The sequence below is a fragment of the Protopterus annectens genome, chromosome 8.part1, assembly GCF_019279795.1.
Source record: "Protopterus annectens isolate FY-2018-M chromosome 8.part1, PAN1.0, whole genome shotgun sequence".
NCBI classification, from domain to species: domain Eukaryota; kingdom Metazoa; phylum Chordata; order Ceratodontiformes; family Protopteridae; genus Protopterus; species Protopterus annectens.
Window position 1 is genome coordinate 111,279,319 of NC_056742.1, and position 27,325 is coordinate 111,306,643.

The window sequence follows — 27,325 nt, forward strand, 5'->3', positions numbered from 1 at the left end:
TGAACCTGCATCTCATATAGTAGCATGTACAAATGTACTTTACAAGCTTGAAGTATCAAAACTTTGAACTGCAAATGGTCGAGATCATAAGATCAAAGGTCTGAAACTTCAAAATTGCAATTAATAAAAAATAAAAACAAAAAAATATTTATTTATGATTTTGCAGGGAGCTTTCCCCCCTGCACTGCCCAAAAACCCTGCTAAATAAATATACCAACTCTGACATTGCACTACAGCGAGGAAAATGATAAATTTCTCGTTCTGCTCTGTATGGTGATCTCCATTCAAAACGTTCGAAGTTTCAAAACTTCGATCTTATGGTTTCGACCATTTTCATTTCGACGTTTTAAAACTTCAAGCTTGTAAAGGGAATCCATGTGTACACACACAGGAACAGTGTTTTTTTTTTTTTTTTTTTTATCTGTACACAAGATGAAATTGCGGGTGCATATTCTAGCAGGAGTGGTGATTTTGTTTTTTTTTCCGGTACAGCTCAGCTCATGAAGGGCTAATGGCATGCAAGGAACTAACAGCGCTATGCAAGTGGTAGTGTGATACCTAATGATCTGACAGCACTAAGCTGTTAACTACATGGGGAACTATCCCTAGTGTTTAAAACTGTTAAGTATGAAATGGCTTTCGTCGAAGTTTTAAGCTTCTAACAGGAAATGGGCTGGGAGGTTCCTGCAAGAGAGAGAGAGAGAGAGTATGTGCATGTGTGTGCATGCAGTTGTGTCTCTCCAGACCTTTTGTCTTTGTACAGATTCCTGAACAAAGAAGCTGTTAAGTATTTTGGTCTTTTCCTTGTAAAATATGTGGTTTTCTGACAAGTTGTTGTGGATTGCATTCACTAAATAATGACAGGCATGCATGTGCATTTCAGACTTTGTATCCTTCAGAAAATGCTTGCTAATGCAAATGTGTGGTGTTCTAGTGATTTCTAAGAATATAAGAGAAATATTTAAAATATTTTCCTGATTTTGTGTCAGTCATTATTCAGTGGACATACCCCAGCTGATTTTTATTGAAGAAAAGGAAAGTCTAGGTAATGCAATTTGTGAAATAAGCAGATTTAGCCGAGAAGAGAGGAAAGTGCAGGAAATATAACAGATGTATAAAAATGGCACAAGTAAGCATTATTTTTTGCTGTAGTTATTAGAGCAGGTTAGGCAGACTTAAAGTAGAGAACCATAAAATTCCAACTATATTCGGCAACCCTAAAATCCACAAGAATGTGAACCATCCTTCATTTCAACCCATAGTGGTTGCTAAGGGGTCAGAAACTTATCCCTGGCAGTTTGTGTGGATAGGTGGCTAAAACCAATGTATAAAGAAGTTCCACATTTGATTATGGACTCTTGGGATTTTTGGGGAGAGGTTAAATGTTGAATTATGAGATCAGGAACTTATCTTTCTTACAATAGATGCCATGGACTTACGGTCATCCCTAAGGAACAAGGATTAGAGGCCTTTTATAACAGTGTTGTCCAGTATACCACATTTTCAAATGATCAATTTAATTTTAGACCTTATGATTATGGTCTTAAAAAATAATTTTATTTACTTTGAAGATTAAATCTTTAAAAAGAATAGAGGTGTTGATGTGGGGAGCCTCTTGTGCCCCCATTTTTGCAAATCTTGTTTTACTGCACTGGGAGAACAACTTTGTGTTTTAATTCCAAGTTCTTTACTAACATAAGAAAGTATGTAAGTTTTTTGGATGATATATTTGTTCTTTGGAGTGGGTCTGGGATACAGATACTGAAGTCTGAGTATTTGCATAACACTTCTATCTAAATTTAGTTATAAAGTTGGGAAGAATGAGCTTAATTACCTTGACACTCTTATCTATTTCGATCTAAAGTCTGTAGGAAATCAAGTTTTAGCAACTCATACTTCCATTTTTCTAGCCGCCACCCTTTAGCCCAAATGAAAAGTTTGGTGAAAGGAAAGTGTATACGTATAGCAAGGATGACTTCCCACCATGAAGATCTAGGGGAGAACTCAGCAAGGTGGTTAATATGTTTTAAGCCAGGTGTTATCCTATTTGCCTGGTACAAAGTATTAGACATCAAGTAGAAGTTGAATTGGGTGCTAGACGTAAGCCATTATTGAGTATTAGGTCACCCCCTAATATGCAGGCCCCACTAGCAAAAAACTCTGAAAAAGCTCTAGTAGTTCAGTATAGTTCTCAGTCAGTTGAAATTAAGAAAATTATTAAAAAAATGGAACATTTTTAAAGCTAGTTCTGATGTACTTAACCATGTAGGGGGACAACCCCTATTCATTCACAAGACTGGATTCAACAAGAAAAAATTGTTTGAAGGAGGGTCAAATAGTCAGAGGTTCGAACATGAAAAGTACTGTAAAGTGTAGTACTTGCAATCAGTGATCATTTATTCTTGAAGAGAAAAGTTTGGTTTTAGAAAACAGTGTTCACTCTAAAGTATATTTTTGCAAAGGCAATTGTCGTTCAAAACTAGTGATGTATCTTTCTAAATGTTCAGGATGCTCTGCTGTAAATGAATATACAAACACTATTATGGTATTTCTAAGCACAATGAAAATAATGCTTATTTAAGAATTCAACTATTTGTCTGTCTTTTTCAAAGTTTAAATTTGCAATTTTGGATCAACTCACTTTAAACCCCCAAGGTGGGGATATTAAAACAGCATTAGAGAATAAAGAACTTAGATGGCAACTTAAGATATAATGCCATGCATTACCCAGGAATTAATGATTACACATCTATTCAACCGGTTTTGAAGTTGAGAACAACTAAACTACAGTAAAGATTCACCTAAAGGGTAATTTTTAAAGTTAATTTTTTTTAAGTTTATGTAACTCTTGTATTAAGTGTTGGTCGCATTTTAATATAGTTAGTCTTTGTATTAAAATTGTATTTTATGTCTTTAAATATTGCAAGCAGTTACTCAGTTAGTTACATTCAAAATAATATAAATTGCAGTGTGTGGTGTTATGGGACATTTTGATAAAGTCCTATTTGTGTGTGGATGAATATTTGGTCCTATTTGTGTGTGGATGAATATTTGGGAAGTTCCTTGGACTGTGGCTCTAGTGTCATTTTATTTGAAGGTTTGGTTTTACTATATAATGTTACACTTGTGTTTTTATTCCAAGTTGTTGTGGATTACATTCACTAAGTAATAGCAGACATGCATGTACATTTCAGACTTAGTAGCTTTCAAAAAAATGCTTGCTAATGCAAAGCATGTTCTTCTTTTAGTAATTTTCTAAGAATATAATAGAACTATTTAAAACATTTTCCTGATTTTGTGTCTGTCACTTTGTGTACATACCAGCTGTTTGTTACTGAGCCTTTTGTTGTCTAAGAAAAGGAAAGTCTAACTAATACAATTTGTGAAATAAGCAGAAGTAGACCAGAAGAGATGAAACTGCAGGAAACATAACAGATACAAAAATGACACAAGTAAGCATTATTTTTTTATTTGTAACTATCACTAGTGCAGGTTAGGCAGACTGACACTTCCAATAAAAATGTGACAGCAGTTCCCACACCCAAAAATTTGTAGTCATGCTTCAGAAAACTTCTCCCCAGTATTTACTTGTAGGACATTACTGAAAATTCCCAACACCCTAGGTCAGACTTGAAACCCTGTATATGATAGCTAGCAACTGCTCAGTCTTGATAATGGCATTTTGTTACAGCTTGTTGAAGTATGACATGAGTTCAGAGGTGTAGTTACTTGCAGTGGCATGCTACTGGGTATTATACAAATGAGTTTAGACAAAAAAATGAGTCTTGAATCTATTTCAAACTGATTTTTTTTTCTGAAATGCTAGCTGTTGCTTTGTGATTAAAGGGTGTGCCTTGAAGATTCTCCACCCCGTAGGTGCATGAAGAGTTAATTTATCCATTGTGACTGAAAAAAAAAAGGAAAGCAAACTAAACCAATCTAAAGAGCTGTTCTGAAACCAGTTTGTGACATAATACTGAAAGCTGAAGTAGTTCTCGACAAGAATAGGCTTTAGACTTGCGAAGAGAACTCGCGTGTGTGCAGATCACAAGACCTCTGCAAAAGAGAGAGCACCAGTGCAAAGAACATGTTTGTGTTTGACTATACTTTTGGAAGCTGTAAGTTGATGTATTGATTTGATTTTGCTGTGCATATGAATTTGAATGTAAACATTAATGGCACTCCTAGTTGCACTAAGCTGCATTGCCTAAAGAAATATGGCTAAGTTTTCATGTTTATTTAAAGGACTTCTTTCTCTGGGTCTTGTAGCAAGGTTAGGGTTTGCCTTGGGCAGACCTTAACATTTATGAGATAATGTTGATTCTCCTTGAAATAATAGCAGGTTTACCTTTTAAGTCTAGTAAGAGCAAGTAAATAGCAGTCTTTCATGCAGTAAGCTTGAACACTCAGTGTATATGTACACTGTTTTTAAATTATTCACTAGCTAATGTAGGAATGTGTGTTCCGAAATTCAGTCTCGGGTTAGAGTAATGATTGTGCAAGCCCCAGAGTCCATTTGTAGTAATTATTATAATTTTTGTACCCCTGAGAGCAGCAAAGTCACATGACAGAATCACAGTATGGACAGTAGTCACATGTTGATGAGAATGACGTGAACAAACATTAAATTCAAAATTAGTGGAATTAGCATACTGCAATGATGAAGTAATGCTACACGATTTAACCAACCTAATAACCAGTTTTGCAGAGGTATCCTAGGCAAAATAAGAACTGTACTTTAATAAGTAACATATAACTTCTAAAAGGGTCAGTAGTACTGCATTCCATACCTGAGTTAGGCCTATTCCTACTCCCTGTAGTTTAGGGTGAAAAGGCTTGAGAACCTGCAGCTGCTTAGAATGCCTAGTTGCCCCCAATTTTATTTTATTATTTAAGCCAAAGTAATAGAATGCTTTTATAAAATCTAAAACATGTGAAGGTAGCAAAACTTAAGTGTAATTCATTAAAAAATGGCTGTTGAAATGCAGATACCACAAACAATGTAAAGAGCTATGGTAGTTGTCCTGCACCAGTGAATACAGTATGGGCTGTGCAGTCTCTATACAGACTTGACTGTCTTCATTTTTCAATGACTTGGTTACTAATAGTTAAAGGAACCAATGTTTTAGGAACATACGCTGGAGGAACAGTGTAGAACTAAATACCACTATTTTGTGTCAGTTGGTTAGGTGCTGGTACCTCATACACCAGTGGATGCATACAGTTTACATATACCAGTGGATGCATACAATTTAAGGACTTTATATAGAAAAACACACAGCAGTCTTAGGCAGAACCAGCTTTTGAAAGAAATGCATTGTGAACCACTGGCAATGAACACTGGTGTTGGCAAAAGTGAAGTATTTCCTAAGATGTGTGCAGTAGAAAACCCCACCCAGATATCAAATGCAACCTAATTTGTATACACCCTTAGGATGTCATTCATATTGTGTGAATATTTGTTATGTGCATGAAAACTAGTTAGAAGTCATATTTCTTAATTGTCCAGAATTGCACAGAATGTCTAGGTTTTTGCTCATATTTTTGTTCTGTTCCTCATAAACTTTGTGGTTTCCTGGCAAATCTCATTCAGGATTGAATCACTAAACAAAGACAAACTTTTGAGTTTCAGTCTTAATATTCTTCAGAAAATGCATGTTAATGCAAAACTCATTATTCCAGCAACTTTGTAAGTAAGAGTAATGTTTAAAATCTGTCCCTGATTTTGGGCCTTTGACACCCCCACCCCCCCATTATTTTTGGCTTTGTCCAGAATTCTTGTGCTAAGAGGTTGAAAGGATTGACGTTATGAGTTGTAGAACTAATGTATAGTCATTAACAAGACTTCACTAGTGGCTGCAGTATTTCAAAAGAATAAATTGAAGCTTCAACATCAATAACATCTCTAGAAATGAAATGCAGTGTAAAACATACATTCATGGGAAGATAACATTTGTCTTAAGCATCCAAATTCAAGAAAATACCTTGCTAGTAATTTATTTGATGGTTTTAATTACAGTTTTGAATACAGTAAGTAAGAAAGTTCATGGCTGAGCATGAGTTGCTTGCAATGTACTCATATTAAGCACATTGAAGTCCTCTCAAGTGGCATTGTAAGATATTATTTGACCATGTTGCTAGAGGTTTGAGTACAATAAGTAGGAAGGCTCACAAATGAGAGAACAGGAGGTCGGAATGCACATATAACGTAGTTAAGAGAAACTGACAGGAAATATTGAACGAGTCTCTCTAATGTCAAATTTGATGCAAAAAATGTAACCATTTACAAGCTACAGTAGTAGGGATCACATTTTTACATGTGTTATAGATTGCATGTGTTCCATTTACATAATAACAGTCGATAGTAACAGGCACAAAATGCATTCTTTAGCTTAAAAAAAAACTTCCTGACGCTCTAAAACTTGTACCAGGACCAGAACTGGTGTTATACATTTGCAAGGTGTGCAAGTATTGTGTCAAGATCCCACTCAGGATTGGTACTATAGCATTTATTTAATATAATTAGGCAGGACAATGATGTTTGTCATATTTATCAGTGCTGCAGTCACCTTAGTTATGTAGGTTATACCCTACCAAGGATATATAATAGCTGTCCAGCTTCCAAAGGTACAGGGCACCTTCTGTGCACCAAAACTGTCTGGCAGCTTGAGCTTAGCGGTCTAAAAGAAAAGCTTTGGTGCTGCTGAAGGGTACACACCTCTGAGTCTTTTAAGGATAGACAGTCAGCTTTTACTTTCTTTAACTGGGCACATAAGTTCCCTATGTGGAAAAAAAAACTTTGTTTTTCATAATTTTGTTGATGTGTTGTTACTTTCCTTTTCAGGAAAGCTATATTAAAGCTAAGAGTGTTGTGTTTTAGCAGACTGTCTTGAGACTGTCACATACTTTTAAACAAAGCACTTTTTTTTCCCTTTCAGTTTAAAAATGGTGTAAAGTAACTGAAAACATTTTTTCTGTAGAGAAACTCTGTTTATTTTACTTTTTTGAGGCTGGAATAGTTTTTTAAAGTGCTTTTACTGTGTTTTTCTGCCAAAAAAGTAACTTTTGAGGACTGGTGGTGTTTACTGGCAATTGCTGCTGGTCTTCCCTGAGAAGGAGGCGCCATTTTCTGCTTGAACATGGAACAGATTACTTGTCTCATGGTCAGTCCTGCTTCCTGGCACAAAAAGAAAAAAAAATAAGCAAACAGCCTTTGCCACTATAACAGGCTAGCAGTTTGCCTCAGCCACAGGTGGGTGACTCTACTGTGGCCATTTATTGTTTCTCAGACCACTCATCTTTTAACTCAGATCCCTCTGCTGTAGCACCTACAGCCACTGTAGGCCAGGGTTATCCATATCTTCGGTGGCTGAAGGATTCCCTGCAGTGAGCAATTGAGAGACATTCTTGTTGGGCCTGGAGGAAACATTCAGTTTTTTTTCTGTTGTCAGAATGTTGTGCCCATCCCTGCTGTTGTTGCCATTAAAAACATGGTTGGCCACATTTTTCCTGCCAAAAAGAAACCAAGCATGTATCTACTTCTCCTCAATTTCCTTTGTATAGGAGTCATTTACTAGGTCTGGTTCTGGGTTTAATTTAAGCTGTTGATCCTTCTTGTAAAGAAGTTTCTGGTAAAAGAGAGAATGATTCTTTTTTTCCTGAAGAAATTTGAGATTCTGAATCTGAACAGGAAGATGCAGAGATGGCTACAAGGGATTTTCTTCATATTTGTGATTCAGACTTCGAGGAAAGCTCGGTTTCTGTTTCTCCGTGTGGGGGGTTTTCTTTCTCTGAGACTGTTGCTAGAATGTGTTGCTGTTTTCATTGGGAGAACAAAAAGGTTTCTCAGTCCCACTGAAAATAATATGAGTTTTTACAGAACGATTTTCCAGAACCTACACTCATTACTCCAGTTCTGTTTGCTTTACAGGATGTATGTGTTACTGCTTGCAATGCTTTACAGGATGTATTTGTTACTGCTTGCAATTTTCCTGATATTCAGCAAGCTGCCCCTAAAAAAGCACAAAGGATGTGTGAAGTTCCTCAGTCTTTTAAATTTTTTGTATACTATTGCCAAATCTGACCCAAAAACTATAGCTTTAGTTGATCTGTCCGCTGCAAAGAACTTAGTTATATCCAATCTTACTCTTTTCCTCATACCTATCAACAATTTTTCCATTCTTTTCAGAAAACGTTTGTCCTCTGCAACTTTGATTTTCAGAATTTTGAATTGCCAGCTTCATATGTTAAAGTTTGTTCTGACAAATTGTGAAAGAGTGAGGAATATATTATGCTCTGTTTATTCTTGTCAGGAAGAATCTGCTTTAAATAACTTAGCTTCTTCTGTTGCACAGGTCACTACTCATTGTGTAGTGTGTGTATGACTCTGATACTACTTTCAGGGCTATGGCCATTGCTACTGTTTTGAGGAGGTTTGCATTGCTGCATTCTCAGAACCTACCAGATGTAAAAAATAAGATTTTAAATTCTGTTTTGGATAGATATTTAGTGTTTTGCCTCTGTGTTGCAGAGGTGATCAAAAAGTGTGATGAAAGGGGCAAGCTGATCCAGGGAATGTAAGTAGGGCTGAAAAATCTTTTCCAAATTCTCAAATGAATTTTCTGTCTCATCTAATTTTGGTAAAAAAAAAAACGTTCAAAATATGGGTAAATAGATATTTAAGACGAAGGCAAGGGGATTCCAAAAGTAAACATCAAGGCTCCCAAACCCATGGACAGTTCAACAAGTCTGAATAACTGTTACAGAACTACCTGTGTACCCCTCCCATCGTGGACCCTTTTTTCTTCCAGAAAGTCTGAGTCTTCATTTTTCTCTTTGGCAACAGTTTCAGACAAATGGGTTCTGAAAATCATTCATCAAAGTTACAGATGGCAATGTGAGAAAATTCCTCCTTTCCAGGGAGTCATTCCTCATTCTCCAGATCAGACTCTCTTATTTTTACAGGTTCCTCATCACACATTATCCAAAGGAGTGATGAAACCAGTTCCTCCTTTCCAGGTGGCAAAACATTTTTTATTCAAGAACATTCCAAGTGTCAAAGAAAGAAGTTTCTTGGTGACCCGTTCTGGATCTTTTTTTCATAAACCTGTGTGTTATAGTGCCCATATTCAAAATGATGTCACTTCAAAACCTGTTGCTTCTTTTTGCTTATTTCAAGTTCCTGGCAACTCTAGACTTAAATTATGCTTATCACATCCCTTTTCATCCAGACTTAAGAAGTTTTTTAAGGTTTTGTATTGGATCACATTAATCAGTTCTCTGCCTTCCCCTTTGGACTATCCACTGCATCAAGAGTGTTCACAAAGTGTCTAACTCCATTTACAGCTCATTGCAGGCGATAGAGTATCCACGTTTCCTTATTTAGATGACTTGCTTATCCTCACACAATCTTTTTCAAAGTGTCAGGAGTCTGTCTCTCTCTTAGGTGAGAGATTTCTCTTATACCAGCTGGGATTCCAAGAGAACATTCAAGTCTTTGTTGACTCCTACATACAGGATTGTATTCCTGGGATGTCAACTAGGCACCTCAGTTCAAAGTGGTTTCTTCCACAGGAAAAATTAGATCTTTATCTATATTTCTAAGGTTTTCCACTCGGACGTCTGCCACTGTGAGGGAATTCCTCAGGATTTTGGGTCTCATGGTATCTGTGATGATACCCCTGGCAAGATTCCAAGTGAGGAAGATACAGTGTTATCTAAAATCTCTCTAGCCACAACAGTTTTAAAATAGCAGTGCTGGGGCTAGTCAGAAGAGAAATGTTGTGGTGGAGACAACAGATATCCTAAAGTGCAGATCTCCTCTTCTCCCTCCCTGCTTCAAAGCAGTAAGTCGCCACAGTTGTTTTGACCTTTGCTTGGGGAGCAGGTTCAGGAGGGATAAAAAGTGCAGGGGGTGTGGGACAACAAAGACAGACACAAGCACTTAAATGTCAAGGAGATACTTGCTCTGATCAAGACACTCCAGTATCTGAACCATCTTTGGTCCATAGCACCTCTTCAAGTGGTTACAGACAATACTACAGTTATGTGGTACATCAACAAGCAAGGGGAATTGGGATGTACCCCGCCCCAGCAGACTAGCCATGTTAGTTTGGGATGTAGCTTCCCAACACAGTCTCATTCTGCAGGCATCCTGCATTTTGTCAGAGCAAAATTGTGTGGCAGAAAAGCTGAGCAGGACCAAGGCAGACCCTTACAAATGGAAACTAGATAGGGGGATTTCCAAAATTTGATCTGCATGTGGCTGTTTTTTGAAGTAGACCACTTTGCTCCCTCTCTTTAACAGTCAACTGTCAACATTTTGTTCCAGGTCTCCATGCATGAAGACCTGGAAAATGGATGCATTTTCTTTTTCTTGTACAGGAATGTTCCTGTATGCTTTTCCACCCTTTCCACTAATGTCCAGGGTACTTCTGAAGACTCAGAAGGAATCCCTCAAGATCAATGTGGTGATCCGCTACTGGCACAGGCAACAGTAGTTCTTTGCTCTTCTGGAAATGACCAGGGGCAGTTGCCACAAGCTTCCTCACCAAGACTGGATCTACTTACACAAGAACAGGAGTATTTGATGCACATCAACATCAGTTAACTTCAAGTGACTGCCTGGATGACAGATTCTTAATTCCTTTTAGGCACCTGTTTACTGAGGATGTGTAGCTAGTATTAATTCAGGCAAGAAAGCCTGCTACTAGAAGATTATACATTAACAATTGGAAAGGATTTTCTTCTTGGTGTCAACCCACATAACCAGTACCCATTCAGTGCTAGTTTTTCTCTGGTTTTACAATATTTCTGTGAGCTACTATCCTATGGACTTTCTTATTCTTCAACATGTCTGCCCTTTGATTCTCCTCTTAAAATGCATTCTTATGTCAGAATATTCTTGACAGGGGTTTCATTAAAAGGTCTCCAAGAAAACCGGTGGCCCCTCCTTGGGACCTTAATTGTGTGTTAGAGAAGTTAACACTCCATTTGAGCCAGCTAATTTGACTGACTTGACATTTTTAATATGGAATACAGTTTTTTTACTGATTGCTCTAACCTACGCAGAAGGGTATCTGAGTTGCAAGCTCTTGTGGTGAGTCAACCCTATCTCATTTTCCATAAGGACATGGTTTCTTTGAGAACTAATCCTCCTTTTATACCTAATGTGGTATCTGAGTTTACTTTAAACCAAACTGTCAATCTCCCTGTTTTCTTTCCTGAACCTAAAAATGAGGGAGAAAGGATGCTCTGTACCTCGGATGTCCATAGACAAGTCAGATACTATCCTGACAGAATTAAATCTTTCAGATATTAGGACCAATTGTTAATTTCATGTGAAAGTAAGAAAGGATAACCTGTCTCAAGACATACTATTTCCAAATGGTTGACTAAGACTATTAACTTCTTTATGCTTACCACAATAAAAATATTCTAGGCAGGGTCAAGGCCCACTCTACCAGGCCTTGGCTTCATCTATGGCTTTTTGGAAAGGGTTGGATTTGAAGTGTTGTAGATTTGTGCTACTTTGTCCTCTGTACATACTTTTAAAAAGCATAATAAGCTTGAATCCTTCTCAAAGTCCAGATCAGAGTTTGTTAGGACCATTCTCCAGGGGCTCTTAGACTCTTTTACTTCAACCTCCCTAATGTACTTGATTGAAGTAATCTATCCATAGCTAAGGCTACTGTAGCAGTGATCAAAATGAACGTAGTACAGTTCTGTAAGTTAAACTTACCATAACAGTAGATGTTTGAATGATCACTACTACAGTAGCTGCTCCATCCCTCCATCCTCCTCTTTTTTGCTGTGTTTTTTTATGCCAGGGTGTGGAGATTTATTATTTTTTTCCTAGCATTGGCCTTTCAGGTTTCAGCCTCCCTCTCTCTGCTGGCAGGAAAGCTCTGAAGGGCTTTGCATCCGTACTTGTCACTTAGTCAGCTCAGCTCAAGCTACTTGACAGTTTAGGCACGTGGAAGGTGCTCTGAAGGTTTGTAAGCTCTTCTACTTGTTATATCATTGGCAGGATGTAACTCGTATAGCTACGGATACTGCAGCAGTGATCATTTGAACATCTACTGTTATACACAACTGTAATTTTGTCCTTCTTCCAGCCAGAAAAGAAGACAATTTGTAAGCAAACTTTGCCCCTTCAACAGGCTGCAAATTTGCCTTGTCTGCAAAAGGGTGACTATGCTATGACCAATTCTTCTTCCTTATACTATTCACCTTTTTCATTGGCTCCCTCTGCCATTGTCCCTGCATCAACCATTGACCAGGGATTAGACATGTTCCCTGCAGCTGTTTGAAGTGCTCTTGATGGACAAGTGATAAACACTCTTGTCAGTCTAGGAGGAAGGAGCAGGGAATGCCTCTGTGCCTAACTGAACTGTGGGAGTCCTTTTTCCCTGTGTGATGTTCCTGGCAGAATTTAGTCTGTTTCTATGGAAAATATTGTCAAAAAGAAGCAGAAAATTAGACATTTATCTTCTCCTGTCTCAGTTACTTTAGACAGGAGTGATTTATTGGGCTTAGCTCTGCACTTACTTCAGGTTCTTAACCCCTCATTATGGTTCTACTGGTAAAAGGAATACTTAATTTTCTTAAGATTCCTAATATGAGCAAGGAAATGGTTTTGAAGAAAGAACTTTTGCTTTTTATTTTCTCTCTGGGTAATTGATTTAGTTTCTGAGGGGAATGTTTATTCCGATTGTCCCTTTTTCTTTATTCTGATGGTCACTTTTCTTTTTTCTGAAACTCTACCTAGGAAAAAAAAATAGTTGTTTCAGTGGAAGCATATTGACGTTCCAGTTTCTTTGAAAAATATTGTTGTTTATTCCAGTTGGAATTTCTTTAACCCACTCAGCCTGTAACATGCCAGCCAGCCAGCAGTCCTTAAGAAGGTAGATGTAAGATTGAGGAACTTTATACATTATAAGTTTTTATTTTATAATCCCAGATCTGACCCTACAGTGATCTTTCTTGACAAGTCATGCTGCAGCTAACTTTTTGTCTCTTCTGATAAGAATGGGAAAGCCTTTCATAAATTTGAAGAAAAATGTATAGTTGTATCATACTTAATTTCGCAATTCTTAATTGTCAAGCTCACATGCTAAAGTGTTTACGTGCATCTTTTGAAAGTATGAGGAACATTATAGCCATTTTCCCTCTTTTGAGGAGAAATTTTCTCTGAATACAGTTACTGCTTGTGAGCCTCAAAGTGAACAAACTCTGTCTCCCTCCGTCTGTTTGACATATGTTCATTATTCAGCTAATGCCTGATGCTCTTCAGAGCAGTTGCTACTGGAACTGCTATGAGATGGTGTATTTATTTATTTGTTTATCTGGATAGTCCAAATGGGTAATACCCATTTTCAGCAGAGGACTGGGAAGAAAAGCTCCATTTGCTTACATTGCAGTATACTAAATTCCCATCAAAAACAGAGTAGTTACATTTCTATTTACATTTGTACACAAACAGTAGATACATTTCTATTTACATTTATACACAAACAGTACTTAACATTTTTACATATACATTGTAAGATTTTACAGAGGTAGAATTTACTAAAGAGAAAGCGCCCGTGCAACCTAGTGGACTGTACAGGTCAGGTGGTAGTTATGTAAAAAAAAAATTGTTCTTTCATTTCAATAAGAGGTTAAGAATGTTATGTTTACAGAGTGTATTTGGATAGTATTGGACAGTGAAAAAGTTTTAACCCTTTGATGAGCTTGTACAGGACCAGGATTGGTTAAGACATTGTTTAACCAGTGGTTTAAAACTACTGAGTTTGTCGGAGAGTTTTATTTGCATGGGGATACTATTCCAGAGTTTAGCAATGCATTGGGAGTAGAGCGAGTCCCCTCCAACATTGTTGGGCTTGTTTGTAAGTCATAAGAATTTGTTACTAGAATGGAGGTCCCTTGTTGGACAGTAGGGTAGTAATAGGTTTTGCAGTGCAGGGCATTTTTCTAGATGGTGAATGAATTTGTGTGCTGTAGTTGGTTTTGAATATGTTAGACAGTTGTGCAGTTCAAGCCAGTTTAATTGCTTTAAGCTGAGACAATAGTGGGTCCTATGAGGGAGACTGAGCAAGTTTAGCTACTTTATTGTAGCAGGAGGCAAGTTTCTTTCTTTGAGTATTGTTTGTTTTAGGATAGGAGCAGAGTATAAGAGAGGTGGCAGTAAGAAGGTTGTGGCTAGAGTTTTTCTTGCAGCATCTGTATGGAATCCATTGATCCTATAAAGGGAGCCAAATTTCTGTTGTGTAGATTTAATGGTGTGCAGTATATGGTGGTCATATTTGAGATTATCTATTGTAATACATAATACCTAGAAGTTTACTGTGAGTTACAGTTTCAATGGCAGTATTATTTACTGACTTTGTGGTAAAGGATTGCTTTTGATTTTGGCAACTTTTTGAGGTGAAAAGCATTAAGTTTTCTTGGGGTTGAGTAGAAGTTTTGATTCTTTGAGCCAGGTTTCTACAGAGAAAGGTTTTTGGGTAATGCCTTGGAGCTTATTTATTGTTGAGGCCGCACATATTAATGTTGAGTCGTATGCATACTGCTTAATATTTAAAGAAAAGCAGTGAACTTGTACAGATCCTGTTGGTGTCCTTTTAAGGGCTGCACTGATTGTGCTGCTTATTCCAATCTTTGGGGTGGATTGTGTTAGTTTTACTTTGTGGGCTCTCCAATACCCTATTAAAGAGTTGAGAACACACATTTTTATTTTATGTCTTTTCTAAATTTCCAGGGACTTGGGGGCTTTTGTGACTCATGAGTTATTCCACATATCAGAAGTGTGCTCCACTTTAAATTGCCTCTACGACCAGCTGCTTGAGTCACCTCGAAGATGCACTTTGTATGATTCTGTTATTGTGGGATTGTAGGAGTAAGGGAATTTCACTAACACTATATATTTTTAAGGTAATGACCTTTTACTCTGTGGGTACATAGTTACTTTGTTTGATGCAGCTTTTAATGATTGTCCCCATTTTGTTAGTCTTCACTTTTTGATGGCTTGTATTATATTATAGGTGTTATATGAGTGTACTAAATCTTTGCTTTGAGTACTGAATATTTGTAATTATTTTTATGGTAATATTTTCTTAAGTACATAACATAGCTGTTTTAAGTTCATAGGTTGTTACTAGGCTAACAACCACTAGGGCCATTACAATCCTAGCCATGCACCCCAAACCATTTGGGTCCTAAGTATCATATGGGGGGCATGTTTGTAGGCAGGAAGCTAAGGGGGGCTGTCAGGATAATACTTTTCTTATTGATTGCCTCTGTCCATAAGGGACATGGGGGCCAGACCAGGGGTAAATATACAATTTCCCATCCAGATGTCAAGGTTTTGTTTGAATAAGGTCAGGGATGGACTCTGTTTTAAATGGATGAGGAGGGTATTCCGTAGTGTGAGGCTCTTCTGGGACGAGGAAGGTATTCCATAGTGTGAGGCTCTTCTGGGACACATCTATCATTCAGCATGTTCTTTTTTATGTCCCAAGTGAAGTTCATATCCGTAGTTATAGTGTTTCTGGTGCTTTTTGTTTTGCGCATGTGTAACAGCTCCATCAGGCCTGAGTCTGAGGAAGTCCTGTAAGCCAGGCAAAGATCCTGTCACAGCAGCATGTAGAAGACTGAAGACGGAGAGAAAGCCTTTAGGTAATTGGTGTCAGATGGGATATTCATGCCCTGAATTCTCCTGGTGAGAACCTTTGTGGACGTTCGACTGTTGGAAGTTCCTGGTTAGATACTTGCCAAAGGGGGCATTGCATTCACTGATGGATCTGATAAGGGCTGAGTAGACTGATACTATAACTTCCTTGGCCTGTAATGATATCTCATTACCTATAATTTGGGTGACATAGAATTATTTTCTTATCTAAGCTATGTGTTGGTCAAAGGCCAGATTATTGTCTACATATGTTCAAAGATTGCTTACTACTGGGTCGACTTTTAGGAGCATTTTGTCAGTAGAGTAATTAACTTGTGTTGATAGTTTGCCAAAGGGTAATATAATGCATTTTGTGGCACTGGGTTTTAGGCCATGGCTTTGGCATCAGTCATTTGTCTGTGTTAAACTCACTTGCAAAATGCATCTTGGGGACTCTGTAATAGATCCCAATTTATGATCATCTGAAAACCTGGTGAGCCAGAGGCCTTTTACATTAGCCTTGACTTCCAAGAAGTAGATGTCATGCAGGAACGGGTCTAGCATCAAGCCATGGAGTACTCCACTGGTGACCAGTCTCTTGGTGGAGGTGGTCTCACTGATCCTGGCTTCTTGGGGTCCTGTCTGTGGGCCAGCCAGCAGTCCAGTGAGCTGTATAAGGGTTTATGTTTTATTCAGAGAACTTGTCAACACCTGAGTAGGGGTTTGTATCTAATTCCTTGGCGAGGTCAAGATGGGGAGTATGCACTATTTCACCTTTGTCCATTGCCTTGATGACTCTCTCAAAGAAATCTACCAGGTTAAGTAGGTATGATCTTTCCTTAAAGCCAAATTGAGAAGGGTCTGATGTCTGTAGATTGACAATGTCCTTGTTTATCATTTCCATGATAATTCATTCCATGGCTTTGCATATTAAGCTTGTTAGATTGATGGGTCTGTAGTCCCCTGGGTCAGTTGATGTCCACCCTTTTGGAAGGGAATGACTGTTGTGGTCTTCTATTCACATGGAACATAACCTGTTTCAAGGTTATAGTTGGAGAGGAGGCAACCAGGGATGTTGTCAGGATCCATTGGAGGTGGTATTCTTGGCTTAACAAGTGCTGCCGGCACCTGGTCCCTGCTGATAGCTGGGGGAATATGTTGGAGGGGATTTCCCCTGGTGGAGTGGGAATTAAGTTTGAGCTGAATTTATCAATCAGTAGATTTGCTAAGTCACTCTGATCAGTGTAGATGGTGGTATTCACCACCAGTTCAACACACTTGTATGTTACATCTAAGGTTCCGGATGTAGCTGAAGAAGACCTTCTGATTGTCCTTAGCTTGCAAGGCTATTCTTACTTCATAGCTGACCTTGTTATACTTACTCTTCTTATTTTCTTGTTTAGTTGTATAGGAGAGTACTTGTCTTTAAGGGAGTCGCTTTTCCTGATTTTGACCATGAGTTTTCTTCTTTTATTGTAAACCTTGTTTAGGTGAGAATTCTACCAGTGGGGTTTGTTTTAGTGTATGTTTGGGTTTATTTCTGATAAGTATGGCAACCTCTATGCAGCTGGTATACTGAGTCTGAGTACGTTTGCTTAGGTAGCTGTGGTATAAGGGTTGGAAGAGCCTTGAATTTTGACAAACTGTCACTTAGTAGGATATAGTCTGCCTTTCAGTAGTTCCTAGCTGTTAGCAGTTTAACTGGATTTTCTGAGTTGATTTTTAGTTCAAATGAGACAGCTTTGTGATCCAACCTCACTAGTGAGGATATGACACAGGTGAAGGTGCAACACTCTCCCATGTTGGTGTGTACCAAATCCAGTATGTCTGATCAGCTGATTGGACCATGGACCATGCACTATCTGTTACATGGTGTAAAGTCCAGAAAGTGTTGTGCCTGTGAGTTTGAAGTAGTGTCCATTTCTCAGTCTGTAGAGTGTTAAAGTCTGCCATAAATAGGGCATTTGGTTCGATGGTCAGCACCTCTAGTAGGTTTAGGTAAGAGGTATGAGACTCTAGTGTCTTAGATGGTGAACTGTAGCTAGCCATGCTATGTTGAGGGACCTTTACCTATAGATATTTGCACGAGGATGAGCTCCATGGTATCATGTTTAACCAACCTGGAGATATGTTTTTTGTTAATATTGATCAAGACACCTCCACTTTTGGCCCCAATCTGTGCTGCTGTTGGTCTAAATGTGTGGAAGGCACTGGAGCCTTGTGCATTTTGAGTTTTTTCTATGGCTTTAAACCAAGTCTTGGTCGTGGCTCAGATGTTTATATCCTCCAGAGTGAGAAGGGCTTGAAGGGTGTGGAGATTTTTGTTTAGGTTCCGAGCATGCAGCAGTAACACTTTAAGGCTGCTTGTAGACTTTTTCACTTTATTAGTAGTTTTTTCTTTTTGGAATTGCCTAAAAAAAGGCTCTAAGGGGTGGATAACGTTTTAGACAATATCCAAAGGCCTTTGGAGGGGGGACAGGTGCAACCCATCCTTCGCAAAGCAACGTGGTATTTTTGACCATATTCTCCCATGCTGACAGATATTGGATCCCCCTAGAATGACACCAGAAACTAAGCCAATTATTAAAATCAATCATTTTATGTTCATATTTGTGGCATCATCCTTGGTGAAAGTAGAATGCTGCTCGATGCAAGGCTCATACCTGTCTATGACATGTATTCCAGAAAATCCATTATGTCTCTTTATATAGCCCAGTGAGGTATGTCTTAGTTCATTAACAACCACATGGACTATTATATTGATAAATGGGGTATAGTAACTTTAGTTGTGTCTGTGATATTGCAGATCCTGGCTCCAGATATGCAACTAACCAGTATCTTCTCCTTTGTCCTACCTGGTGAGTAGGGTGTTTGTGTGTTTACACAATGGAATCCCAAATGACAAAAGCATTAGGGAAAGTGTATGCTTGCCTTACTTTGCACCTGGGGCACCATTAAGGTGCAGGCTTATGTGACATGTTTGGTGTGTCTTTTTTTGTGATTGCTGAGGAGCAGTGCTGTCATTAGGTGGCTTTGGAGATCTTTGAGATTTGGGAAGGTTTCTTTTAAGCACCTCAGCATAAGAATGTCTGTGTGTGTGTGTGTGTGTGTGTGTGTGTGTGTGTGTGTGTGTGTGTGTGTGTGTGTGTGTGTTTGGTGAACAGTATGTGTGAGGGATGTAGTGAGGGTATTCCTGACAACCTTGTTTGTATGTGAGATTTTTGCCTCCAAGGAAGTTGTATGTTTACATCTTTCGCATACTATGTTCATTTCTTTGACTGGTTGTCTGAGAATATGAGAATACTTCATTACCTTACGATGCCCAAATCTGCCAAGTTGGCCACAGAGACATTTGAAAATTGCATACGTACCATGTTGTCTTGTTCTGTAATAGGGTTAGCTGTTTAGGGTTCAGGACTGGGTTTTAACAGGGAACTCCTAAGGTAGATCTGAGTTTAAGTGCAGGATGTTGTATAATGCTAGGATATGGTAGTGCTATTCAATGCACAAGCTAGCAGCTGTAAGCTTATTTCTGCACAATGCCACACTTAACAGGTTTCAGACCTAATCTTAACTTTTTGTAGGTAAATGTTATTTTCTAGGCATTTGCTACTAAACAGGACATTGCTAACTTCCACGGACAAGTGGGCAGCATCTTGCTGAGAGAGAAAAATCTTGAAAACTAAATTCTACACCCTCTAGCCAATAAGTAACCATACCTTGAGCTTCCTCCAGTGGTTCACAGCACAGATAGACCAAGTAAACATATTCTGCCTCAAGATATCTGATCTTGGAATTTTTTAATGCAAAAATACAGCAAAAATAGCTCTCAAGTGCAGATTAAACAACAACTACCAAACAATTAACTCCGTCTAATTCACTGTTCTGTAAATAGATTTAGAGAGATGCAGATTAGGAAAACTAACAGAGAAATGACTAATTACACCCACAAAATTAAATAAATGCTTTAAAAAATGCTGAAAAACACTAGTGATCACTTTATAAAGCAAATGCAAGTGCAGTTAATCAAGAAAATAGTGTTAACTTGTTTTTGGTACTGAATATTTTGTCTGATTTAATTTTCTTAGTCACTGTTTTTGTAGGCTGTATTATACTGGTGGGCCTTTTATGAAACTACCAGTTATTTTTGGTATTGAATACTTGCAGTTATTTCCATTTTACTACTTTCACACTGACTGAAATACTTTAAAATGGTATCTTTAAACTCCTGTGATTTTGATGACTTGATTTAAAAATCAGTATGTTAAGGATTATGGCTTTTGTAGAGTGTATGTTAGGAATTTAGAAACCGTTTCATGTAGTAATTGTAGCAAATTACAAGAATTATTCAGCACTGTTAAAAGGAAAACATTACAGAGTGATTATTTGTAAATGCCATTTCGGCAAAGGTTATTTATCATTAAAGGAGTTTATAATGGACGGGTGGATGCATGCTTATGGTAATAAAGATATAGACTCTGTTGTTAAGTGCCCAGTTTCTATTGATGTTAGTAAACTCAGTACGAATATTGTGAAATTTTTGACTAAACCCAAGAAAATAAATAAAAGGAAGAAAAAGAAACAGAAGAACAAGCTAAGAAATAAGAAAAAAACAGATCTTATTTTGATTTAATCAGATCATGATATACATAGTGATGAAGTTTTTATATTGAAAAACATGGATAGTTCAGTATTTAGCAAAGAAGTTAGCAAAATACTAGAAGGTAATCCATCTTTTTCTTATGAAACTACTAACACATTAGAGCAGGAGTTCCCAAAGTTTGCGCCACCACGCCCTGCGTAGCCGTGGCTTCCTCATAGGGGTGCCGTGAACTAATAAACTTAGCTGCAAAATAAACCACGAACAGTTTGTGGTTTATTTTGCAGCTAAGCTTATTAATTCACAGCGAACTAAGTCTAGACCTACGCTGTAGCTTTTTAGCAGTACTGGCATCAAGTACAGCAGCGGTCCCAAACCACCGGGCTGTGGAGCACTTGGAACTGGGCTGTCAGGTAAGTGAATGCCTGTATGAGTGTGTGTGTGTCTGTCTGCATGTGTGAGTGAATAAATGCATGAAGGCAAAAGTCTGTGTGTGTGAGAGAGATTGGGAGAATGAGAGCGATGTGTGAGTGAATGCAGGAATGAATGAGGAAGTGGCTGTGTGTGTGTGTGTGTGTGTGTGTGTGTGTGTGTGTAGGTATGAATGAGGAAGTGGCTGTGTGTGTGTATGAGTGAGATCAGAAGAGAGAGAGGGATGTATGAATAAATGCGTAAGTGGGTGTGTGGCGTGTGGGTGTGACAGGCAATGAGAGCGATGTGTGAATGAATGCAGGTATGAATGAGGGAATGACTATGACTGCGTGAGAGATCAGAAAAGAGTGAAAGTGAGGTGTGTGAGTGAATGCGTGCATGAATGCAAAACTGTGTGTGTGTGTGTGTGTGTGTGTGTGACACGGGGAGAGAGTGAAGAGTGAGAGTGATCCCTGGCAGCAGCAGCAATAAGGTCTGTGTAAGTCAGGACCATACCACTGGGCACATACCTGTCACCCTCTTAGATCTTGAAATATGGACAAAGCCAAAAATAGTGGGGGTACAAAGGCACAAAATAGGGACACTTTTAAGTATCGCTCTCACAAATTTAGAAAGTTGATAGAAATGCAGGTTTTGCATTAGCATGAATTTTCTGAAGGGTATGAAGTATGAAACTCAACTGTCTGTCATTATTTTCTGACTTTATCAATGATCTGCCAGAAACCAATTTTGTGAGAAAAAGATCAAAAATATGAGGGAAAAATCTGAGCATTCTGCAAAAATCTATACAGTTGAGAGGTATGCTGGACAGAGCCAAATAATAGGGACAGATTTTAAATATTGCTCTTATAAACTTAAAGTTAATAAGGTTGCCATTAGGTTTGCTTACCTCTCAACCATAGTAGATCAGTGTTATGCTGTTAAGCAGAATGTACACTTTTTTTGGTAATTGTCTTTTTATTGTACTTTTGAGCTTTTCTCCCTACGTCTCCTAGTCTAGTTGGGCAGCCTCGTTAAACAAATGTCAAATAGATGACATATGCAGTTTATGCGCACTGCGGGGTGGGGGGCGCCTTGGGAAAACCTGGATTCAGCAAGGGAGCCGAGAATGGAAAATGTTTGGAAAACACTGCATTAGAGGGTACTGTGTACATGAAGAGTACTGTGAACTCTCCTGAATTACATACATGTCTTTATCCTGAGATTATTGTACTACAACCAAAGTTTTCTGACTCTGTAGAAATTGAAGTAAAAGATAATAATTACATCTTAATTTCTGAGGTCACTGTATTAGAAGAGAATAATGTTGCCACCAGTAATAATTTTGTCAGTGTTACTGATGGACTGGATACCTGCACAAACTCACAAATGGATACTTATCATGAGATTCTTGGTAGTAATATACAATTGGATAACAGTTTTGAGGTATTAATGATGGAAAACAATGACAAATATAAGTCAGGCTCATTGGAACAAATTGATGTTCTTCGTGTTTCACTGTTGCAGTTATTACATTTGGGTTATCTGCCTGCAGGTAGCCCTCAGCTGGCCTGAATATCAAAGTCTTGGGTCCTGCATCGGGTGCTGTCTCTTCTTCCATGACATCAGGTCATCAGGGGTATAAAGCATGCAGCCGACTTCATTACATCAGTCTTTCTTGCCACGCGGTGCCCAAAGCAGAAGCAGTTCGCAAGTGCCGGTCGGCCGACTCCTAAAATTTTTGTTTTCGAGTTTCAGAACTGAAGTCTTCAAAAAAGCTAAGTACCCCATTAGGGATCCTTTTTCTTGCTCTTAACTGATGTCAGTAAAAGTTAACAATTGTATTACCTGTGGAAAACAAATACCTCATAAAGATTTTCATTCGTACTGCATTCCTTGCCTAGGCCCAGACCACAACGTCATTCGCTGTCGGTTTTGTGCCTTATTCAATCCTCGAACTATTCCTTGTCTGTTAATTTTTGCTTCAAACTATTTCGGTACTCGTTTTAATTATCCAGAAATGGCTTTGGTAAGCCATCCGACTACTGACATTCTGAAAAAACGTAAAGACAGAGACAGACCGCATAGGTCCAAAGCTGCCAATGACGCTTCCGTTAAGCTAGTCGCCAGTTTGCCGGTACTCAGTGAGGTGCTTTCACAACCCCTGATACCCGCTACTTCAGATTCGCAGGCCTCTACTGAGACCCATTTGGAGTCTGGTATGCCGCAAGATGCTTCTTCGACTATGGAACCTGCGGATGTCTTTACCTTGGATGGGTCTGGAGCCACTGTGCAGGCACTGGCTTCTGAGGGTGTATTCAGGCCTACAGACTTGCATTTCAAACCGATGCCATCTCCTTCTTCAAGGCCTAAACCTCGACCCACGCCTAGAAAACCAACGTCCAAACCGCTTGGTCAGGCCCATATGCCTAAAAAACAAATGATAAGAATGGTTGAAGACCTTATTACTTTAATCAGGGGAAGCCAGCCTTCACCCTCTAAGAGACATAGAGCTGATCAGGATTCTGAAATTTCTGTTTCTTCTGATTACCAGGATTTTCCCTTATCTACCTATGACGATTCTGATGCAGAGGACTCCATTCCCTCTGCTTCCCCTCCCGAAGATTTTTCTTTTGGTGAAACCCTGCACACTTTTAGGGAGCATTTCCACTGGGAAAGCCAGGATTACTCTGACTCCAAAAAGAGGCTTAGTGAATTCTTACTCCTACCTCAACACAGGCCTTTAGCTATCCCTCCTGTCCTGGACATTGTAGATGATGCCTTCCTGGAAGCTAGCCTGGCCCCAGACACTTTACCTCCTGCTCCCAGGAAACCTGACCGGTATTACAGCATACCTGACTCTCACAAGTTCCTTTTCAAGAATCGTACTGCGGACCAAGAGACCATTTCACAGGGACCTAAAGGCATTAAGGCTACTACTGCCAAAAACCCTACCCCCTCTGATAGAGATTCCAGGGCCTTGGACAGATGGGGTAAGAAGGCATACACTTCTGCTACTTTGGCCATTAGGGCCTTAAACTGCCAGTTTTATATGTTAAAGTATCAGCAGCATATTATTGGACTACTTAAACAGAAAATGATGTTGATTCCTGACTCTGCTGAAAATAAAGAATTTCAGGATTTAATGCATTCTGCTGAACAAGTTGGTAAACATACTTTGCAATGTGGTTTTGACTCTTTAGATGCATCTTGCAGGGCTGCTGTCACTGGGTCTGTTCTTAGAAGGCATGCTTGGCTTAAGGAGCAAAATTTGCCAGATCATGTTAAAGCTAAATTACTGGATGCTCCCTTAAACCAAGACCGCCCGTTTGGCAACAATGCAAAAGTACTTAAAAAGATGGAAGAAAAAGCTAAATCCACTCAGACGGTTAAAGATTTCCTGCAAGTACAGCCTCCCAGATTTAGTAGGCATTGGCCTTATAAGAATTGGTCCTTTCCTGTCTCTTCCAGGCCTTCTCAGTCCAAACCCAAGAACAGTAGACCACCTAAGCTACAGTCTCAAGGTACTCACAGGCCTAAGCAGTGGAGGGCTACCACTTCCAAAGCTGGAAGTAGTAAGACATTCGCTTTGGAAAACTGTCACAGTGACTTAACCTTAAACCTTCCAAGCCCTGCTCAACTGACTGCTCCCTTGGGGGAAAGATCGCCCTGCATGCAAAAAACTGGGAACTCGTTACCCAGGACAGATAGGTTTTAAATATAGTTTCCCAAGGATACAGATTCCACTTCCACACCTAAGTATCAGGGCGGTTCAACCTGTCCCAGCGGAAGAAAGGGGAAAAGGTTTTTACACGACTTTCCTGATACCCAGAAAGGACAGCTTCTGGAGTCCTATGCTGGACCTCTCTACTCTGAACACCTTTTTGGTAATCCTAAAATTCAAAATGCTAACTCTTCATCAGCTGCTTCCTATACTAGGCAAAGATGCTTGGTTGGCAACCTTGGACTTAAAGGAAGCTTACCTGCACATTCCAATAAGGGAATCTTGCAGGAAATACCTACGCTTCAGAGCAGGCTACAGGCACTATCAGTTCTGTGCACTTCCCTTTGGCTCATCTACTGCGTCCAGGGTATTCACAAAGTGCCTAGCTCTAGTCATTGCATTTTGCAGGCAAAGAAATATTCAAATATACCAATACCTGGACGATTGTCTAATTCAGGCAGAAAGCCTGGACTTGCTAATAAATCATCTGGCATTTGTAAAGAAACTGCTAACCTCACTGGGGTACACCATAAATGAAAAGAAATTTCATCTAGTACCATGCCAACAAATTGTATTCCTGGGAGCAAGCTTGAACACAGCTTCCCAGATGACTTACCTCACGCCAGAGAAACAAGTTTATTTGACAGCCTACTTCAAACTACTGGCCACAAAGACCCAGCTATCTGCATGGAAAATCCTGCAAGCCCTGGGATTCATGGCCTCTTGCATCCTACTAGTTCCATATGAGGAAACTACAATGGTATCTAAAAAGCCTATGGTGTCAACATTCTCAGGACCTGGAATCAATGATTCCTTGTATAAAGACAGAGATGTTCATCGTGTTTCACTCTTGCAGTCATGACTGTAGGGTTCTCCCTTGCCGGCAGGCGGTCCTCGGTCGGCCAGAATCCCAAAGTCTGGGTCCGGCGTCGGCTGCTCAGCCATGCTCCCTGACGTCAGAGCGCCAGGAGTACAAAGCTGGCAGCCAACGCCATGTTCTCCAGTCTTTCTTGCCGTGCGGTGATAGCAGTTCGCAAGTGCCGGTCGGCTGACTCCTGACAAATTTTTCTAAACGTACTTCAGTCTGAAGACTTTCTTCTCCTACTCAAAGCTAAGTACCCCATTGGGGAAACTTTTTTCTTGCTCCAGTCCGATGTCAGAAAAAGTTAATAGTTGTATTTCATGTGGGAAGCAAATACCTCATAAGGATTTTCATTCTTACTGTATTCCTTGCTTAGGCCCTGACCACGACGTAGCTAGTTGTCGGTTTTGTGCTAGATTTAATCAACGTACAATTAAATGAAGGTACGATTTTGCATTTCATTACTTCGGTAGGCAGTTTAATTACAAAATGTCGTCAGACACGCTTCCAGCTACCGGAGTTCACAAACGACGCAAGGATAAAGACAGGCCTCCGAGGTCCAAATCAGACGATATTGTACAAGCAGAGCCAGCTTCAGGTTCAGCCGTCGTCAGTGAGGCGCTTTTGCAGCCCCTGTCGTCGGCCATTTTGGAACCGATGGCCAAAACGGACTCCCACGAGGAGCCAACTAGGCCTTTAAATATTTCAGTTGCAGGACCTTCGGACAATGCTCCTTCGGATGAGTCCGGAGCCGCTGTGCAGGTACCGGCTTCCGAAGGGGTTTTCAGGCCTACTCAGCTTCTGATAAAGGCAAAGCCAAAGACAAAGGCAAAGACTCCTTCCAAATCAAAGACTACAGCCCAGGCCTCTTCTGATCCTGGACCCAAGTCTCAGAAACAGTTACTTAAGATGGTGGAGGACTTATTAGTTTCATAGTTTCATAGTTTAGTACTAGGCTATCTGCCCTGGGGCATTTGTAAGCCTAGCCATAGTGATGTAGCTTTTGCCACCCCATGAAATGGTACAAAAATGTACGGAATAAATTTAGAATACTGTGCCTCTGTCTAGTAACGACACAATGAAGGTCCCCTTATATAATAGAATTAGTTTACTGTGCCCCTGTCTAGCAGTGACACAGAAGTGACCCCTGGGGTAAACTTACGAGCTCCCATCCACTCATCAAGATTTCTCTTGAAGAGAGTCAGTGAGGGGCTCTGCCTAATATGAACTGGGATCTTGTTCCAAAGCATGGGAAGCCTCTGGGTTATGAATCTATCCCTCCAGCATGTCCTATTCATACTTGTGCCGAGGTTTAAGTCTTTAGCTCTCATGGTCCTGATGGATTTGGATTTTTTGAGATGGAGCATGTCCATCAGATCCTGATTGGACATGGCCTTGTACGTCAGGCAGAGATCACCTCTGAGCAGGCGGTATACTACTGAATAGAGCTGAAGTTTCTTTAGTCTGGCAGAATAAGACATACGTTGGAGACCCTTGATCCTCTTGGTGAGGTACTTTTGTGGTTTCTCCAGCTGTTGCAAATGCCGGGTGAGGTACATACCAAATGGGGCATTGTACTCAATCATGGGTCTGATGAGGGAGGAGTATAGGGGTACAATGACATCCTTGGATCTGGATGTGAATCCCTTCATGATGAGGTGTGCAAGGTAGAATGTTTTTCTAACGACTTTGGCAACGTGGGTGTCAAATGAGAGGTCGCTGTCGATGTGGGTCCCTAGGTCTCTGATTACTTTTTCCGTACTCATTGGGTTGCTGTCTATGTGCTAATTTGTGGGTACTTTGTTTTTCCCAAAGGGGATGACTATACATTTTTTGGCATTTAGTTTAAGGCCGTGACTCCGGCACCAGTTGTCTGTTTCTGTGAGGCCTTTTTGTAGGATGTATGTGTCCGCTGGTGTATCGACTATGGCGCCTAGTTTGCAGTCATCTGCGAACTTTGTCAGCCACAACCCTCCCATGTTTGCTTTAACATCTGAAAAATAAATGCCGAACAAGAAGGGTCCCAGGACAGATCCCTGTGGGACACCACTTGTGACT

General features: G+C 39.6%; 1 protein-coding gene across 3 annotated transcripts in view; it reads left to right on the forward strand.

Moving 5' to 3' along the window:
• Window positions 1–27,325, forward strand: part of DEF8 (differentially expressed in FDCP 8 homolog) — a 1,140,218-nt gene that overhangs the window by 261,916 nt on the left and 850,977 nt on the right. Inside the window, exon 1 of one of the 3 annotated variants that reach the window (XM_044081734.1) lies at window positions 4,023–4,118. The exons of the other annotated variants lie outside the window; for them this stretch is intronic. Within the exon in view, the coding sequence (XP_043937669.1) occupies window positions 4,088–4,118 (31 nt within the window). The 5' untranslated portion in view covers window positions 4,023–4,087. Of the gene's footprint in view, window positions 1–4,022; window positions 4,119–27,325 lie in introns of those variants that run through there. 3 annotated transcript variants of the gene reach the window in all.